General features: G+C 44.9%; 1 protein-coding gene across 1 annotated transcript in view; it reads left to right on the top strand.

Annotated features, from left to right (window-relative positions):
• The window catches only part of LOC126541329 (116 kDa U5 small nuclear ribonucleoprotein component), a 58,314-nt gene that overhangs the window by 34,034 nt on the left and 3,372 nt on the right, over positions 1–20,908 (top strand). Inside the window, exons 17-22 of the mRNA XM_050188075.3 lie at positions 7,550–7,643; positions 8,117–8,207; positions 12,678–12,891; positions 14,326–14,413; positions 14,849–15,062; positions 20,263–20,416. Of these exons, the coding sequence (XP_050044032.1) occupies positions 7,550–7,643; positions 8,117–8,207; positions 12,678–12,891; positions 14,326–14,413; positions 14,849–15,062; positions 20,263–20,416 (855 nt within the window). The remainder of the gene's footprint in view (positions 1–7,549; positions 7,644–8,116; positions 8,208–12,677; positions 12,892–14,325; positions 14,414–14,848; positions 15,063–20,262; positions 20,417–20,908) is intronic.

Genomic DNA, 20,908 nt, shown 5'->3' on the forward strand with positions numbered 1-20,908 from the left:
AACACTCAAAGATGGCGGTGGCACAGCCGACTGCTGTGGACTATAGCTGCACACATTGATGGCGCCGAGAGTGCCATTTGAACATAATGGCGTACACACGTGGCAGCTTGGCTAGTTCGACAACGTCAACCACATATTACATTTGCTGCACTGACTCCTCCTTGGTGCCACGCTCTGCGCATGCCATGCCTCACGAGGAATGGCGATTTGCACCTGCAAAGACGTGCGACACTGCAGCCTCACTGGGCTCACTCACACACACCTTGGCAGATGCCACTTCATACTTTGTTATTGACAGTGTTTCAAAATGCTTCGATTGAAGGACGTGGATATTGCAGCAGAAATAGCGGCCAAACGAAGACGCTGCCGAGGTTGATCTCGCAAGCGCTAATGTTGCCCCGCTCCCGACTTCAACTGAGGGTGTAGCTGCTTTGGCCCTTCTACGCTGCTGCAGGCTTATCGCTTGTGTATCTTTTAAGACTATGTTGAGGACTTCGTGTTTAAGCACCGGCTGCCAATAAGAAGTAGGCTACACTGTTGCAGTACTTTCAGGCAAATAAGAGGACTTTGTGTGAAGCTTTACGTGAGTATTTACTGCACCATGATTGGGGCGCAATTGGGGATCGTTGTCCAGAGTGTGCGTTCGGTAGCACCACGCACGATTGGCATAGACCGCGCCGACTTCGCATGGTTGATGAAATAGGCATGGCCTACATTAATTGCTCACGGCACAATCGACCACGCGCTCCCGGCAGACGAAGTCGGCACGGCCTATGCCAATTGTGTGTGGTGCAACCAAACGTGCGCTCCGAACAACGATCCCCTATTGCACCCTTGGTTCATTGATTGATTTGCAGAAGTTTCTGACGCATTTTTTACGTGATTTTATATATCGAACTATTTCGCGATCACTGCATTGTTTAATATATTGAAGTTCTACTCTATATCGGTTATAATAATCAGAAGCTGCTGCACCGTCGACTTTTGTATGCTTTCCGTGGTGAAATAACCCACTTAGTACAATGCCCCATTGCTGCATTATCGGTTATAGCGATGAAGTCTGGCTGCTGGGTCTCCAAGCCGAAATGTAGTGAAATGCGAAATCATTGAAAAGAAAAAAAGAAAACGAGAATTTCGAGCCGCTGCATGATGGGCCGCTGCTCCAACAGCCGCCGCACGCTCATTTTCCAGCCATCTCGGCGCGGCTCTCTCTCGTCGCCCATCCCCCTCTCCGAACACGAATGGACCGCGCCAGCTGCGCCGCAAGCAGATTGCTCGCATGTTGCTCGCTGGCTCCTCATTTAGCACAGTTCAGCAAACAGCTTAATTGTTTGCGTTCGTCTTTGTTGGTTGCGTCGAAGTCGTTCCTGGCCAGGTGGTTTCTCACCCTCGCTTGACTCGCCGACAAAGCGGAAGATGGCTGATTCTCCCGCTGACCATCAGCAATGCACCATGTTGCCGGTGAAAAGAAAGCGCACAGCTATAGATTTGGAAACTAAGTGCTTCTAACCGATGAGACGATTGTCGCGAATGTGCTTGCATCAAATAGCGACGGTGGCAGTGATGGCTCAGGGCAGGCTGCCTCAACATTGTCCTCACAGGAGGCTCGGCAGGCTTCAGGCCTTTCATTGCTTCCTTTTCGCAAGGAACCTTCTGCTGCACTATGTGGAGCACTTGGATGCCTTCGAGGAGGATGTTGACAAGCTTTGTATAAAGCATGCAAGGCTAATGGACATAGGCTTTTCTCGTGCAAGCCAGTGAGAAGTACGTGGCGAGATGCTTGTGGTGATCTCTCCTCAGCGTTTCTTTTGGATTTCTTAAGCTGACAGGCTGCTGCCGCAGCCTTCTTGCCATTCTTAAAAGGCCCCTTTTGGGGCCACCAAAGCGAAGCCTTGGCGGTGCTCGCATATCACTTGCCACCCGTGACACCTCTTTGCAGTTCTTATAGCAGTGCCATTTTTTAACGCCGACAGCTGCAGCTTGTTACACGCGATTGGAGCGCCCAGGAAGCAGTTAAATGAGGGAACACATCAGCAGCCGTGCGGAGGAAGGTGGTGGGGAGGGGCACTAGCCTCCCCGCCATTATAGTTTTCTCACATCACTTCTGCCATCCCCTTATTTTGATTTTTTCATGCAACCCGGTTATAACAATTATTGGTTATAACAATGGAATTTTCGTGGCACTTGAACATTATAAGTTAGTTTGACTGTATTTTCACTTCTTTCAAAACACATCTACAGCATTTTTAACGAATTTGCTTTAGACTTGATATGTACAAACCTCATTTTACCGCAATATATATGTATTTGTCATTGCCCTAAATAGTACATTCCGAAATGAAGAAAATGCTTTATATTACAGTGCTTCAATATCGACTACTCCGTGAAGCAAAGTTCAGCATCAAATAAAGTTTTTCAACCATTCTTCCCCTGCGAAAGCAGATCACGACATCTGTAAAATTTCACGAAGCATGGAATGGCACACACAGCTTTGTTTGCTCCTTCTTTCAAAACCTCCTGCCAAAAGGTGCCCAAGGAGCACAATTTCAAAATTGCTGTCTCTGAGTACTAACAAAATGCTACCACTATATCACAGAACACAAAGACTGCATGGAATTTGAGTGCTGACAAGACGCTACTTTCTATGTTGAAGTAAAAATAAGTCGACATGCTCCGTTCATCTATATTGCTTTGAAATCGAGAATACAGAGAAACCTCATCAATTCAGATTTCACAGGACCAAGAAAAATGTCTGGGTTAACCGAATGTCAAATTATCGAGGTCATGAAGGCAACAATAAACAAATGCATACTACATCAACATGCTTTTATTTACTAAGTGAATTGGCAAATCCCGTTTCTGTTTTGCACAAGAGCAGTGCAAAAGCTGCAATTCTTGTCACCTTGTGACTGATTAGCATTTACAGTGGCGAAGACCTTGCGAATTCCTTCGCATGTGGCTGCAATGCACGTACATCAACATGCTTTTCTTTACTGAATGAATCAGCAAATCTCGTTTATGTTTTGCACAAAAGCAGTGCGGAAGCTGCAATTCTCATCTTTTGGTGACCGACTAGCGCTCGCAGCGGCGAAGGCCTCGTGACTGCCTTCGCAGTGCAGCTGCGGCATACATGTTCATCCGAGACACGAATTTCACTACTGCGTGCACATCCCAATTGTTTTTTAGCCAGTGAGCTGGCTGCCAACAGATAGTCCATCCATTGCACTTAGCCGATGCTCTTCATTCTCGTCAGCGTTCATTGTACGTGTTTGTGACATTGTACCGCAAGCAACTAAAGTCCTTTGCTGCAACCCTGCCAACAAAACCATGGTTGCTATCGACGCAATCATGGGTGGTTACTACGCAGTGCTGAAAGCAGGTAACCGACGTGTGCACCAAGTCAAAACAATGTTACTGTTTGCTGCAGCTGCTGCGGACAAAACCATGGTCGCTATCGACACAATCATGAGTGGCGACTGCACAGTTATGAAGGCAAGCAGCCAACGCAGTTATGTTTGGGAGTAAATGCAAGCATAAAGGCTATACAGTCGAACCCGACTATATTGAACTCGTTTACATCGAATTATTCCATATATCGAACAATTTCTGGACACGGTATAGTTACAATGAGTATATATAGCAAAAATTACGCTTACATCGAACAAAACTAGTAGAGACTCTCGATATATCGAACATCAAGCGGCGGAAAGTGCCCCCGGAAGTTGGCTTTCCCTCGCGGTGACGGGAAAACCCGGCGGCGCGGCTCCATCCAACCGCTCTCCCTACGTGACCGCGCTACCTCGGAGCCGCCGACACCCCCCTACAAAAAATGATCCTGGCCCGCCCGCCCGCAGCGCTTGCTCAGACAGCCAATCAGAGGCTCTTGTGCTCTCGTCGTGCAAGATGGCGAAAGTGCGAGTTGTCTCGCTGCTTTCTGATTCATTGTGTGCGCCTTCTCCCGCAGTGTTGCCGTGATGAAGCGGCAGAATTCGCCTTTCGCCGTGAAGTTCGAAATCATAAATCGGGTCGAACGCGGTGACAAGTCGGATGTCCCCGCAACATACCAGATTCCGAGGTGCACTCTCGGCACGATTTTGAAGGGGGAAATTGGGGCTAAAGCGGCTTAACTCGCGACCCGGTGCCCGTAGTGCCCGTGGCGCCCGACGCGTACGCACGGCCGTGTACGAGCGGTTCATCCAAAATAGCTTCAGCCGTACCGACTTCCGCGTGCTCGGTGCTGACTGTAAATTCTGATTATTGCGACGAAGCCGTTGCCGTTGTTGCCGAAGTTTGGAGCGAGCTGTCAGAATTTCCGAAAGCTGTTGACGAATCAACGGTGGACGAGTTTGTGAGCGCAAATGATGGTGTCGCGACCACGGGAGAGCCCTCAAACGAAGACTACATTGCCGACATCGTGCCGAGCACAAGTGAAAATGGGCACAACGACGAAAGCAACAACCGTCTTTGGCCCACATCCTCCGAAGTGATTGGTGCGCTCGCACTAGCCCGGTGCTTCTGCGCGAATGCGGAATGTTGCGGCCTCAGCTGCTCCGACTCCTTAAAGGGATACAGAATAAAAATCGAAGAATATAGAGAAAGCCCCACAATTGCATTCCTAAGACACGATTGCTATAGTATATAGTCATTATTCAGGTTACTTTTGAGCGGATGGCTTTATTATTGACTCTCTATGAGCGGCCACCGCGTCACTCGCAAAGCGCTCCCAACAACAAGCCGGCGGATCTGACGTCACACCTACCCCCAGCAGCCGCGGAGCGAGCTGGCCGGCTGCGCAGTTTTGTTTTCCTCGCGCTGCGCAGTGCAAAATGCAAAGTTCTAGTGAGAGCGATAGCATGAGCGGAACTTATGACTCCGACTTGGATGAGCGGCCTACTGAACGACCACGAACGATAAGGCGTATGCCTACGATCCGTCCGCGTCGTCAAGCGAAATTGACGACGACCCGCCGCAGCAGTCCCCTTCCGCGGTGCCGAGAGAGTCTGGACCAGCAAAGTGGTGTTTACACGGTGCATTCCATGTACACGCGTTCGCCTCGAGAGATCAGGGGCGGCATCCTAGGTGGAAACCAGATATAAACGCGGTTCCGGCGGCTCGGATCGCAAGCTCGCACCTGTCACGAATGAGTTAGCGAGACCAGAGGCGTACGCCTCATTGACAGTGTTGCATCCGTGGCGGTGCGCCCAGCGTGATTCACTCACGCAAACGCTTTGCCGTGTTTGGCTTCAACAGAGCGAGGACGCTTATGCCTCAGGCTATGCAATGTCAGGCGACGTAAGGAATTTACTCAGCGTTCCGCGCAAAGCGGCTTGCTCCGCCCGCTTGGATGGGTAGCTGCTAGCGCGTAAAACATGAAAGCCACCAATGCACAATACAGGTGCCGTGAGTACACACTGTACAAAAAAAAAAAAAAAACATAGAAATCGTTGAAGATATTGACGCGTGTAGACCTCCCTGTACCTACGCCCTCGGAGCAGGTGTGGCCGGCGGCGTGAGCATATAACAGTCGGCTGCCGACTCTCGCGCGGCAGGTGCTTGATGCGCGCAAGTAGCTGTTTTGAGAATAGATGTGATGAAGCAACGGGTGAGGATTGAAGCCAGGCATGTGCAGTGACTGAAATACGCCTCTGTAAGCAGGAAACGTCTTATTCACGGAGTGAACGAGTACATGCGCAGCGGTTTCAGCGTCCCGTTGTTTCATCGCAGCCGAGCACTCCTTCCCTTGGTGCACATGAGATGGCGCCACCAGTCTCATGTCGGCGAATTTTTTTTCGTCAGCCGTCGCTTCAGACTATCTTCAGACGATGCGGATTTCGGTTCATTCTGGCAGAATTGGCCAAACATCTGGCTCAGAACGTCGTACAAACGACAAATTACGGTCAAACGGCACCTGTGCGCAAAACTACAGCGTGAACAAGTACGCGAGAAAAAGAATACCGCTGCCTGCCGTTTTCACATGCGCACAGGAGACCCTCGGCATTTTGCGGCGTTGACACGGCTGCTCCACACATCAAACCACAAATCCACGAGATGAAAGACGAGGTTTTCGAACAGCTCACACGAGGAAGCGGTACGAGTAGGACGGTCGAACAAAGAAAGCGCGTTGCTGCAAACGTCAACTCGCCCCTTCGCGCGCTCAGTGTGGACGATCGCTCGCAATGGGCCTCGAGGTGGGTAAGCGTGACGTGATATCCGGTTTTGCCAGAGCTTTCGGAGGAGGCCGGTAGGTGCTGTGATTTGAGAAATATTCACTAAAATAATTACTTTTCGCTCACTTCTCCTCAGAAAGAGTGTTGTTTTGGTCGCTCTCGGTGCGACAGCTATCACTGGAGACAGAAATCTTGGCGACAAATTTTTTATTCACTATCCCTTTAAACGAAGTGGAAAAGTGCGTGCCTCGCACGCAGCGAAATTGCCCAAGCAGAAGAAAATGCAGGACTATTTCGTGCGAAACTAAGCTAGTTTCATCAACAAAAGTGATTTTATAAATGGTATGTGCTTTTATGGCATCCAATTATTTAGCAGGCTTATATCGAATTATGCTCTATATCGATCTGATAGGCGTTTTTTGGCGAGTTCGATATAGCCGGGTTCGACTGTATATGCACAAATAGGCACGAAGCGTCCTTCATATGATTTCTGCTGATGACTGGTGATGCGGACTTCGCTGCTTTGTTTCATTTGGACATTAGTGCTGCTTTTGCTCTTTAGTGTCATATATTTGTGGTGTTCCACGCTCGCCGCTCTGCAAGAGTTGTCTGAATTAACCGATGTGTGGCTAAATACATCTGAATTAGCAAGAGTTTCATTCCATTAAATAATGCAAACACCTGCCGGGACCAGAGGATGAGTCTGAATTATCCAATTTTCCAAATTTTGGGAGAAAAATGGTTATAGCATAGATTGAAGGTCAAACTTGCATTGGCTTTCTAAATTGTATGGCAAAGCCAGGGTGCTGCAGGAATCTCTGATGTCATAGGCTCCGTTACATGTTTTTGAAAGTTTTCACACCAAAGTTTCTGAAACTTGCCAAGCTGAGTGTTTGCAGACTCAGGTGAGGTAATAAATTCATTATTAATAAAAGCTAAATTAGGTGCCCAGCAGGTGCTCTCAAAATCTATGATGTTATAAGGAGCTCGTGCACATATTTCCAGGCTATGTCAGCACCTGCTTCCTGCTTTTGTACCTTCTCTTTCTTACCAAGCCAGCTTCTCCATATTTCTCTTCCCTTTCAACTTGCACACACTTCCAAATTTAATAGAACACTTGGATTTCTTTCTCCTATTTTTAATGGAACTAAGGATATTAGGTAACATAGATTTGTGAGGTTGTGGCTTAACCAGAAGTAACTGTAGTATGAATCACTTTGGTTATTATTGTTCAGTGTTCATGCGGTACTTCTTGAAAGCAAAGAAACAGAAGCGAGTGATAATATGCTTGTTCCAATTCTGCTCAAACTTCATTAACTGAGGTTTCTCGTTTATTCTAATTAATTAGATTTTGTTTTTAAACTTGAACATGCCGATTGCAGGTGGAAGAATCTGGTGAACATGTCATCTTCGGAACAGGAGAACTGTATCTCGACTGTGTGATGCACGACTTGAGGAAGATGTATTCAGAAATTGGTAGGATATTTTGGTTCTCTACAGATCTTTTTTCATATTAATATTGGGTAGCAGCTCATGCATGGATTGTTCCTTTTTTTTTTTTTTTGCTTATTTAAATAACATGTATATGTGACGGCAGTCTGTCTTGATTTATTAAATTGTCTCATTGTTTCTAAGGGTACAACAAACACTGCAACAAAATTTTTAGTGTAATTTTGACATGTGCTTTTGTTCTAATCAAGTGGGTTTTGTGGCTAAGTCGTGAACTGAAAACTTCATTCTTACTAGTGGAGCAAACAGTCGTTGAAATACACTGATAATATCATATTGGATCTTTTGGTAGCTGTTTGTTTTTTCATTTTTTCTTGTTATTTCTTTTCAATGTGCAGGTTAGCAAAAGCACTTTAGTTTCATGTTGTTCATATTTTCTCATTTATTCTTCGTGACTATCATGATGAATTGGTCTTTTTCTTCTCACATTTAACTTGCAGATATCAAGGTTGCTGACCCAGTAGTCTGCTTCTGTGAGACAGTTGTGGAAACTTCATCGTTGAAGTGTTTTGCAGAAACTCCTAACAAAAAGTGAGCTGGATTTATTCTTGTAAATTGAACTCTCCTTTCCTTATTTATTTACTCTAAACTGACTTTAAGATGAAGTGTCATCTTCCAAATTTTTGAATATGTGAAATAGTTTTGGGGATCTTTAATTGGTTTCTTTCTGATAAATAGGCGGCGAACTTCGATTGAAATAGGGGAATCCCTACGGCCTTTTCAAGATTGTTGTAAATCTGCTGTCATCATTACAGTGCATTTCGGAATGCCTTCTTGGAAACAGGGGTGGGCCACTTCCACTGAAAACGACTCCACTCCTGCGCTAATTGTACCAAATAAAAAGAAGTAGACCACACTTGCACCAAACTGAGCCAGAACAAGTCTCAGAATTTGATAGCCTCTACTGCCAGCAACTCTACCACCACTGTTACAAAACCGGCGCAGCCTGACCAGCTTTGTACTGTGCATTTTTGTTAATCCTCCTCATGTCGTCTGAAATCCTAATTTCTTTGTAGGTGGTAGCACTAGACAATGGTCACGAAATAACAGTAAACCCTCATTAACTCGAACTCTGACATCTCGAAATATTGTTTACCCTAAGTTAAATTTTTTTTTACGGCCGTGGTGACAACTCGTGTTTTTTAACGCTTATCTTGAAAAGTTTTTGCACCAGATTCCAGATATCTTAAGATCTTGACTTCGAAAATTCCAGGGAAAAAGCAATAGTGTAGTGTCAGCAGCTTCACTTGTACTCCCTTTTCACCCGGCGGTAGGTCACTTGCCCCGCCGTGCCGCACTTTATGCTGATATTTTCCCCTTGCCATCTCTCACCACTCGCATACTTGCTCATCTGCTCTATGCCACTTTATTGTGGCCTCATGCAGAAGAGGTGAGCTGAGACTCAAAGCTTTCTTTTTTTTTTTTCTCTCACTTATTTAGGACGCTGTCACTGACGCATAAATGTGGTCAGAGCTAATTAATAAGGACCTTGAGTAAGATTATTGGCACTTTTGAGCAGGCACGATCAGCCCAAGTAGCTTGCCCAAAAGAAGCCAGCATGCAATCTCGCAGTGTTTCAGCAAGATTGGGGCTAGATAAGGATGCCATGTTCAATCTTGTGCTATAGGGAAGTGTAAAAGCTGCATCACTCATGGCAGTCTGATAAATACATGGAATTTTCGTTTTTTCACAGTTCAGTTTCACTTTTCAAAGCGAAATTGGCTGGAATTCCTTACGGTGCAGAAAGTAGCAGTGTCATCTTTTTTGGATCTCTGGAAACGGTTATGCTTGGACGATTGGCTTCAAATATTGGTTTATGATCAATCACCTTTACTCTGTCCCAAGCACGCTGTCTTGGCACAGTGCTAGTAATGCCGTTGCCCGTAGACGCCGACGTGTGCTTTGCCGATGCATGCAAAAGTTACCGAGATTATTACCAGCAGCACTTTGGAAAGGCTCAACGTTGTACATGTATGTCCAGTGAGCTTCTATTTTCACGACTTCATTTATCTCGAAACTCCGCTTATCTGAAATTTTTTCCAGTTTTTTACAGCTTCGAGTTGACTGGGTTTACTGTATTGACAGTGTGTGATGTAAAAGCCTTCCTCCAGTCTCAAAGTAATGCGCAGCCGGTTCTAGCACTCAGGTGGCTGGCATGACCTGGTTTTTCTGCACTGCACAGAACTGTTTATGATTATGATGATGCTAACGGCCATTTCCTTGTAATGGGCGATCAACAGGGTTGCCCAGCTTTAGTTCAATGTTGCCAACAGCTCCGTAGGCACCGCGGAGGAAGCAAAAGCTAAGAGGGAGCATCGTGTGACGATCCTAATCATAAAAAATATAAAGGGGAAATAGGCCTTCTTCATGTTGTAGGCGATCGGTAGCTTCCAACCTTCTAAACAGTCTGGCAACCATGGAAGATAATCATTCCCCTGAGCCACAGCGCATTTACGCCTTCAAGAGAGAGGCTAGCTAAGTGACGTAACACTACTTCCATCGAGAAGATGGAACTTGGCCAGCATTACTAGGCTCAGGTACATGAACCAAAAGCTGTAGCAACATTAGAACTTTGTGGCAGAAGTTCTACATGTGAACCTTATCTGATGGCTAAGCGATACTGGGTGCAATATCTCATTGGGATCATAAATCTGATAGCTTTGGGGCAAGATCTTTGCATGTTGATGGCCACATAGTATGTACAGGCACGGCCACTGCTAGCAGGAACATGGGAACCAGTGGCATGCTCCTCGGAGCGCGCCACCCCGGCGCCTCATAGTCTTGCGACACTGCCACAATCTAATTGATTGGCGAAAATCCCGATGAGTCATCTGCCAAGACTTCACAAAGCGGTGGTGGTGCCACGCCGCGGAGCGCTGTCATGGGTTCCTGTGTTCCCACTAGCAGTGGCTGTGCCTGTACCTTGAAAGTGTTATCCTTCAAATATATTTGTTCTTTGAGTCAGTATCTTCAGCATATTTATCTGTGTTGAGAAAATGACTGAGGAGGTTAATCCACAACCATCAACTGTATGACTGAATTTCCCCATTTTCGACATTATTGGGGCGAAATAAAATGGAGTGCCGCTGTCTTATAAGCCGTCTAGGTGCTCGTACTGTGACTGGAGATGGTGCATGTGCGCGTGAAAATTAAGGAGCCCGTAATATTAGCCCTTTTTCTCCACCAAGTATATTTCGCCGCAAAACATGGCTATAATGCGGCGAAGCTAACTTTAAAGGTGAATACTGCCAAGTGAATCAACGTGTTTCGCCGTTTTTTCCGCCTTTTGTTTATTTCGACCCACCAGATAATTCAATCGGTTTTGTCGGTCACATCAGGATCTAATTAACGGAAGTCAACTGTAACAATATTTAAGCGCCAACAAAATCTCATTGTCATAACCAGGTTGCATGAAAAAAGCTGAGGGGACAAACATTCAAACATTTTATTGAAACAGAAGCACAGTCCCACTTATAGCATTACTGATGTTAACATTACTCGAATGTAACAATGAGCAGCTGCCCCACCCTGAACTATGTATTCTGTGATAATATAACCACTTGCTACAATGTTCCCATGCTGCATTATTGGCTATAACATCGGCGCCAAAGAAAAAGGGATCACAAGATCTAGGAAACTGAAAAAAAAATATATATGCAACTCGTTTAATACACCCACCTTGTGCCCACACCCCGCACTGCATGCCTTAGTTGCCCCTTTCTGGTCCCCCTTCCAACCCTCCAATCTCAGTGAGGGGGTGGAAGAGAAACGGGAAAGGGGTGTGCAAGTTTGGCTGTGCAATAGGACGAAGGCATGCCTTGCACAGCACAAAAAAATAAAACAAAGAAATTGCAAAGCGGCTCGTGTGTTTATGTTTCTTTCAAAAAAATTAGACAAGGAGGGCATGTCCGGCACAACAGCAGTTGTGACAAAGCATATCGCTTCTTTTCCCACAGAGGATTTTGTATTTTTCTCTTGGCACACACCCAGTAGCCAGATATAATTGTTATAACCAATAACATGACATGGGAGCATTGTAGTAAGCGGTTTATTTTACTATACGAGGGACATTCCGAAAGTACATTTCGCCATTTATTTTGACACCAAAACTTTATTGCAAAAAAAAAAAATACACCATGTCATCATGAACTATACGCCTTGCACTATTTTTCCACGTACTCACCATCAATATTGAGACATTTGTTGTAGCGTGCAATCAGTTTGAAGAAACCACTCTGGTAAAACTCTGTGCCCTGCGATGCAAGGAATTGTTGTACAGCCTACTCCACCTCGGCATTGTTTTTCAAGTGACGTCCCAAAAGTGCAGCTTTCAATGCAAGGAACGGGTGCCCATTCATACTGGATAACAGCACGCACTTCCATTGGCAACTATGTTGTCAGCACACGTCTGTCTGTCATTGTGATTTGTACTCGAATAACCTCGGGCACGCCAGTCTGCTGCTACTCTCTGTTCTTCGTCGCTCTGCCCATGTGTCATTCCTCCTCCGCTGACACTCCTTCCATTGTTGAACTGCCAAAGGGCGTGTATTCTTATGCCGATTGTTTGTTTCGATGCTGAAGATTCTGGGGAAAAAACCTTGCCTTATATTTGAATAAACACGGTATTACTTGTGCATATTTGTACATCTAATAGGCAACATACGGTTTTCATCACGAATGCAAGTGATGCGCTATGACCACTGGTTGCAGAGACATCTTACTCTGCTCATTTGTTGGTAAATAGGTTTGGATCTTCAACGCCTCGTATGTAATACATATGTCATATCTTGTGGCGTACAAGTGCAAAACTTTACCTTACATCAAATAATGTGGCGCATACCTAATAGTATTTTTATTTCATGTGTGACACACTACTTTTTGGTCTCAGATGCAAACAGTGAGGGAAGCCTCTCCAGCCTTTGTAGCATTGCCTGCTAGGTACGAAACTGAGTATATATTTACTGTGTTATGTACTTCTGTGCATATCATTATTCTTGGCAGGAACAAAATCACCATGATTGCTGAGCCGCTGGAAAAGGGCTTGGCAGAGGACATTGAGAATGAGGTGGTGCAGATCACGTGGAACCGGAAGCGCCTAGGAGAATTTTTCCAGACAAAATATGACTGGGATCTGCTTGCAGCTCGTTCCATCTGGGCATTTGGACCTGATGCTACAGGCCCCAATATTCTTGTGGATGACACCTTGCCCTCTGAGGTAACTTGGGTCTTTGTGTTTGGCTTGACACAGGTTTCAGATTTGCTTACTTTGCTGTTATTAAACATCTAATGTGTAATACTGCTATAGCTAGGTGCTTTTCAGCAAGCTGTCTGGTATGGATACCAAAACCATTGTAATACAGTTAAATGGTAAATTGGATGCAAAGGGCGGAAGCAAGAAAAGATGATGGAGAGTTACGAAAACGGCAAGAAAGAAATCAGGAAGGGAAATCTATATGAAAGCACAATGGGGAGTGCCTTGGTATTTGATTTCCAAGCTGGCCATTTGAGCACAAGAACATATGGGAGCAAATATGCGCCACAGAATGTGTGCTGCAAAAAAAAAAAAAAAAAAGAAAGAAAAAAGAAAAAGCCTGGGAACGACTTGGCACATCATAATGAAATGTCAAGATATTCATCCAGTGTGACCTGTAGGGAGTGTCCATCTCTCAGAAGTGTTGGGATTCAAAGAACATGGAAGGATTAACTGGTCAGTAGTCGAGATAAGTAAGAAATGATTAGAATATCGGTGGAAGAAAAACAGTCAAGAGATTGGTAGAATCGGAGTCATTGCAAGTGTAAGTAATGGTACAGTATAATTCTAGAAGTCTTAAATACAAAAGTCAAGATTGAGATCAGATAGACAAAAGGCTAGATAGCAATAGATGTAGTAAAACCAAGTAGGCTCGGAAACGATTTGTCCCCCGTCCCGTTTCAACAGAGGATGCCAATAAACATCATCATCATCACACACCAGCGCAGCATGAAGGAAAAGGGGCGCAGGCACCATGATGGCAATAGCTGCCGACAGTGAGGGTCACTCGCTCACCCGGTGCAAAAGACAGTGAGCGCTGTCATGATTACACACACACCCCTTACTTATTCGCTCTAAGTGGAGTGGCTTATTGATTTGCTTCGAGTAATCTGGTTTAAAATGCATGTGTTTGTGTTGGGACTGTGAGAAATTTTGAACAAAGTGATAATCATATTAAATGATTCCGTTATAGCAAGGGTTTACTGTACCACATAGCCCCCATGTCCATGTGCTTAACGGTGGCACCAAGCATTGTCTCGAGCTGGTCAGCAACTTAAGAAACCTTTCTTTCTATTTTTTTTTCTCACTGAATCGATACAGTGATCAAGACAGAAATGTAGAAGTCTACAAAGGCTGGAATATTGAAATTTGCATGGGGCAAATAAGATTTCCACCAGTGGAACTCCCTGTTTAGACACATAGATAGCAAAACATACGATGAAGGCAAGAAAAGTGAACAGTGTTGTCCATGCATGTTTTCTGTTTAACCATTTTGAGTAAGTAGTATCACTTTTTTGGGTAAACTTTATTGCCATAAGTATCGATTTGACATGTATAGTAATTGTTTATCTCTTCATTGCCAACACTATAGTAAGCTTTGCTGTTTACCTTTTCCAGGTTGACAAAGGGCTTCTCAGTATGGTGAAAGACAGCATCGTCCAAGGTTTTCAGTGGGCCACACGAGAAGGGCCCCTTTGTGAAGAACGTAAGCCATTACTGTCTTCTTGTATTGTTATTTACTACTACCTCCAAAGGGATTTCCAACAGAAAGTGATAAATGTCACGTGGTACCTGGTGTATCATTGTACTGCATACATCTATGGTTTCCCTGGGAACATCAAAGCATCAGGGTTAGCTTCATGAGCTTTGCCATTAATTTTTTAAGTTTTTTCTTGTGCAGTGCTGGTCATCTTAGGAGCTTTTCCATTACATCTAATAGATATTAGGCTTTCTTTGTTGCAAGGTCTGCGAAAGTGTTACGATATGTGTGGCCTTCTGATCTTCCATCTGCAACTCTGCCGTCAAGATTAGAGACATTATTTTGCTCACACCATTTCTCTACCGTGTTCTAGTAGACATGACTGCGTTTCTGGGTGCTAGCAACCTGCACTGTGCTAATTTGCCGACACTTTTGTCACAGCCATCCGTAACTGCAAGTTCAAGATCTTGGATGCTGTAATAGCAAATGAGCCAATTCACCGTGGGGGTGGCCAGATCATCCCAACGGCTCGACGTGTGGCATATTCTGCATTCTTGATGGCTACTCCACGACTCATGGAGCCGTATTACTTTGTGGAAGTGCAGGCCCCTGCTGACTGCGTCTCGGCTGTCTACACAGTTCTTGCTAGGAGGAGGTTGGTGCCCATGTTTGGTTGCTGCATTCACTATAATTGTAGTCAAGAGTTTGACAGAATACCGTCTGGTGAGGTACAAGCGCTGTTAAAAATGAAGCAGGTTACTGAAAAAGGTCAGAGTAAAGATAAAACTATGTTTTGGGATCCGTATGGATCCCATAAAGTAATTATATATTTTTTGACCTTGGCCAGTCACGTGCATCATTCAAACAATGGACTAACAATTCACTATAATTGCATTGTGCTTTCCTCTGCTTTTTGTAGTACTTTTCTCTTGTGGTTAAAAAAAATGATCACAGAAGATGCAGACTTCAAGTGATCGACACTGTCCAAACAAGGGATGTCATTGGCGCTGACATTTCGACTAGTGAATTTGTCAATGAAGACCCTGGCAAAGACAAGTCCCCTTGTCGAAGCGTTGGCTTCAGTGACGCCTCTTGTTCAAACGCTATTGATCCTTTGTGGCTGGTGTTAGGCTTTCACACAGAGCTGTGCGGAGATTCTGAAACCTAATTGTGTTTCGATTCTACATGGTGACTTCATGCCAGGCAGGTTGGCACATTTTTGTTTGTACTGTAACCAGAATTGTAACACTTCTGCAGGTCTTAAATAAACATTGCTTTTATGTGTAATTTCAAAGCAATGCACCACAATTTTCCCTATAGCCTTACTGTGCTTGAGCAGAGAGCAGTGACGGAAGTTGTGGTGACTAGACACAGCGCAGGAGTGTTTCTGAAACTGCTGGGTTGCTTTTCTAGAAATTTGAAATTCCTTGCATGCAGTCAGTCATTTGGGTTGTACGTGGAGATGCTCCTTTCTTTTTTCTTTTTTGTCGATTGTAACTAGGCCCACAGCTTGCATGCAAAGGCAGGTCATATACTGAAAAATGAAAGTGCTTTGCTTGTAAGTGGCCGCATTTTATTTGATTGAGAAGTGGCTGTAAAGTTGCAATCCTTAGTACCAAATTGTTATGAAAGTCAACTGAGTTGGCAAGTTGCGAGCATATGACAAAAGGAACATTTAAGAATTGTAATACAGTCTACGCTTGTTACAACGAACCAGTGTACAACAGACTTTTTTATATAACGGACCATATTTCAGCGTTAGTTTATTCTCCCTATTTTTTTAATGCAACGAAGTTTGCTTTTAATGGACCTTGCTACAATGGACTATCGCCTACTGCGGACGAAATTAGCGGCAATCTTTTTAAAAATCTGGCATATAAAACATACTTTTGCTTTGTCGACACGGGTTGGCAACTGACTTGCGAGGGCCAGCCGACGATTGCAGCTCAATATTGCACGCACAAGAGAGGAAGGCAAGGTGGAAACGCACCGTCTCCTTTAGAGTGCGAGGCGAGGGGGAGGGAGAGGGGGAGGCGAGAGAAAGGGGGTTCTATTCCGGCGACTGCTGCTGCTTACGGCGCAGCCGCCGTATCTCGATAGCGACCTGCGATGGTGAATAAAGTGCTTGCCCACACGGGCGCCGTATCTTGAAAGTGATCTGCGATGTGGAAAAAGTGTACCCAGCTTCATATGCACTGTGCTTTTGACGTTTACTTTGCCTTGAAGCGAGAGACAGCAGGAAGACAGCACGAACCTTTTTTGTTCTTTTACTAAATTTAATAAAAATTGTCACCAAGACAGAGTTTTTCATGTTGATTTCGAAAATATAATTACTTTTAAGATTGACTGAGGTTCCAGATATAATTAAAATTAATCGCTTATTGTTTATCGGAGCAATTACAAGAAGAGTATCAGCCAGAATGTATAAAGACATATGGCTAGATACTGCAGATTGTAAAGAACACAAATGTAGGACTACTTTTTTACATTGCAGGTACGTACATATTACCAATTATACAGCAATTTGAAGTTCGATCTCCAGGAATGCCTAACATGTGGTCCTATTAGTAGCCACAATTTAAAATTTACAAAAGTTAGAAAATGTGATCCTAGCGCCGTGTAGTACACACATTTAGCTACATTCCACTGCTGAAATTATGGTTCTATGTGCCCTGAAGACCGAGATAGCACTTCGGCAAGTTTAAGAAACACCAAAAATCAGATTCTGAGAAAACTTGAAGAAACAAAATGAGCCTATTTTTATAACAGTACACCACAAAATATTTGAATATTTACAAGTGCTATTGCATTAGTAATCTCCAGGAATATAGTCTGTCTGGCTAGAGTCACTACGGTGATGACATCTGAGCACCCGTTCCAAGTATTCAGCAGACACATGCTCGGCAGGCATAGCCAGCTCATTTGTCCCGGCAGCAGTGTCGTCAACGCGATCTAGTAGTTGTAACTTTCGGTCAGTAGCAGGAGTTGACGCTAATGCTTGAAGTTTTCCTTGAGCTTCACTGTCAATACGGCGCAAAACTTCCAGCTGCAGAACAGTAGTGTCATGCCGAAATCTCTATGAAACGCGGCCATTGGCTTTGGGGGACTAGTCCTAACATGCCATTGGGATCTCGGACCTTGCTCGACTGCGGCAGCGGGCCGTTATCGATGTCATCGGGAAGCAGCACGGTGGAGCGTCGTTTCTCGAAGTTGTTCGCCGATCTCCTCTTCCTTTTTTTTTTTCCATATTTGTACTTCGTAGTAAACTTCGGAGTCAAGGTCGACATCGCTGTGAGCGAGGGAAAACTCGTTAGCATGCACGGCGTGTGCGCAGCGACCGCGGAGTGATGCAGATGATGCCAGTCTAGCCAATGGCGTGGCTAGCTGAGGGTCACATGCCTTTGTCGACCAATTACAGCATGCATTGGGACTTCTTTTTGAGGCGGAATTTCTTCACTGCCTTCCCCTAACAGGGGAAGGCTAACCGTTCTGCAGGCTTTCACAACAAAGTTTCCTCACTCACTCACTCACTGCCAATGTGCGCACGGAGCCAGTGGCAGTGGGAAAATGAAGAGGAAAGACTGCTCTTTCAAGTGATATACGAGTCGGCGCGACTGAACGACTGCGAGGGCAGTCACGCGCCGTGGTAAAAGTATTTTTTTTACGGAAGCTTTGGCTCATATTTAGCAAACACTGGTGCCAAAAATTTATATTACGGCTAAAATATTGATTTAGAATGCACAAAATTTGCACAAAAGAAACTTCGAGACCACCACTGAGTGCGCAGCTCACATCAACACTGAGCACGTTTTAACTCAAACAGAATACACTTGCTGTATGCCGGAAGTGCTTGAGGGTAGTGATAAATTCTTGAAGAAAAAAAAACAGTCACAAAGGACAAGAAGACAGGTTCACACCACAATTCTTGTTGTGTGTTCTCCTCCTGTTACTTTTTTTTTGGTATAGAAACAAATGAACTAACATTCCAACTACAGTCAACGACCGATTTTTCAGACACCCGATTTTTAGGACATGCCCGATAATTCAGACGCCTTCATGGCACCACCACATACCCCAAAGAGTCAATGTATAAGAACGTCTGAAATTTTGCACGTAAGAACCGTTCACCGTCCAATTTTTAGGACTTTTTGCCACGACTACAAGTCATTGATCGAAGCCACCACCACCGCCATTTTTATTATTTCGCCACCTTGAAACGGCACTCTCGCACGCAGATCCGCTGGCAGCCGTAGCCACCACCACGGCAACGCTAGCCCTACCTGCTTCGGCATTTGTTACCAAGCTTCCTGCTGTTCGATGCCTTGTTTTAGAGCGCAGCTCTTGATCGCCTGGTTCTGAGGGGTGCATCGGCCTTGGCGTCAGCGTAACCGAGTGAACGAGCATAGTGAAAGATGAAAGCGAATGCGGAGCGCATTGGGGGATGAAAGATGCCTGGAGGGAAGCGGAGAGGAGGGTGCAGCGCAACCAGGAGGCGGAAAGCAGAGGAGGGTATGGCAAAAAGAGTGAGGAGGAAAGTGGAGTGCCGGCACGACCAGGCATGCAGCCAGCGTGGAAACAAGAGAGAGAAAGTAATGCAGAGAAAGGCAGGGAGGTTAACCAGAGGTAGTTCCGGTTGGCTACCCTGCGCAGGGGGAAGGGTTAAGAGGGATAAAAAGAGAAACAGAGTGGAAGGGGGAGATAGAAAGAAAAGTGGAAACAAAGTGTTGGCATGTGCTTCAGACCCACTGCGCATCCGCTACTTCATCTGCTGCACTGCCGCCACTAGAAAATGCGCGAGCCATGCATTCCCATGTTCACGCTCTCTTTCTGAACAGGGAGCGACGCAACCGGTGGATTGTCTGCCACTGCGGCTGAACAAGCTGCCCGAGCAGAGGCTCAGCGCTGCCGCCGAGAGCACCTTGTACTTTAGAATCAAATTCTTCGCCATAATATATCGTACATTCAAAACACCCAAACACCTGCACTCGAAATTCGCATTATGGAGTATTGTAATCGTCGGTGAAATTTTTCATTTAAAGAATTCGTCACTGTCAGCAATGGCGCTGACTCCGCCTTGGTAATCCTTGCCAATGGTTTCGAAGCTCTGAAAGCAAGACACGTTTGTGGTTCCAGAAAGTCAGCTTCGCCTGAATACAGTTGTTTCGCGGTGAAGCATACGCAAACTATTGCGGTGAAGCATACCAAAAGTGGAAAGGGGCAATTGTCACGGGACACATTATGTATTCCTTAACTATACACGCGTGCACCCGCCGTCTCCTGTCACAGCACGAGCACCGATTAGAGTACTGGCAGGCCTTCAGAGCTATTTCGGACGTGCCTGTGGCAACTTGAGCCCTTGGGAGCAGTAAAAGGCATGCATTCTTGTTTTTGGACTGTCCGATTTTTCGGACGTTCTCACAGCCTCCAGGGAGTCCGAAAAAGCAAACATTGACTATTTTGCAAACATTTGTTCACCATAAAGTTGGAAAATTTATCGGTAACGCAACATAGGTAGCCAATCAGATAACTCATCCAACTAACATCGCGCCTGCCAGCTACATGGGTTGTAACAGGGCGTCTAAAAACCCAGGGGAGCGCTGCTGCGATCGGCAGTGATGCACATTTCAAATCCTTATAATAAATTACGCAATTTATGCAGGGTGCCTAAATATGTCACTTAATGATCAGAACGACCTCCCCTAAGACTACGTTCGTACATCGTTAAAATCGTTTCAGGGTCCTTTTAATACATAGTGTAGTGCTATCTCTATTGATATCTTTCGTCATTTGCTGACAGTTATGAACTTTGACTTGACGTACAAGGCACATCGTAAATGTTTTTTTCTGGTTTGCAGAGGTCACGTCACACAAGATGCGCCTGTCCCTGGGTCTCCACTATACACAATCAAGGCTTTCATTCCAGCCATTGACTCATTTGGGTTTGAGACTGACCTCCGGACACACACCCAAGGCCAAGCCTTCTGCCTCTCGATGTTTCATCATTGGCAGGTGAGAGAGCACTTCATCTCTTTAACAGTTGCTTGTAGAGTAGTCAGCTTAACTGCAAAGTAACTATTCAAAGCGATATAATAAGAGGCCAACAAACAAAGACACCAAGGACAACACAGGGGAAATTATTTGTACTTAAGAGGAAGCTTTAGCTCGAGTGCTCCTATATAGATACATGTGAAAGGAGAATTTGTTTTTCTCGCCAACCACTGCACCGAATTTGACAAGGTTTGTTGTATTTAAAAGAAAAACTTGAAATATAGTGACTCTTGGTTTCGAATTTTTGATTTAGATTGTCAATTTTTTAATAAAAAATTGGCAAAAATCAAAAATTTTCAGAAAACGAAACTATCAAGTTTGCAACTCTCTAACTCAGCAATGAAAAATGATATCACAATTATGTGAATTGCATATCATAATACATTTAAAGTGGACAAAATTGATAAGTCACACATGAATCTAAAAAAAAATTTGTAATATGTAAATACAGCT

This window comes from Dermacentor andersoni, chromosome 2 (assembly GCF_023375885.2).
Source record: "Dermacentor andersoni chromosome 2, qqDerAnde1_hic_scaffold, whole genome shotgun sequence".
NCBI lineage: Eukaryota > Metazoa > Arthropoda > Arachnida > Ixodida > Ixodidae > Dermacentor > Dermacentor andersoni.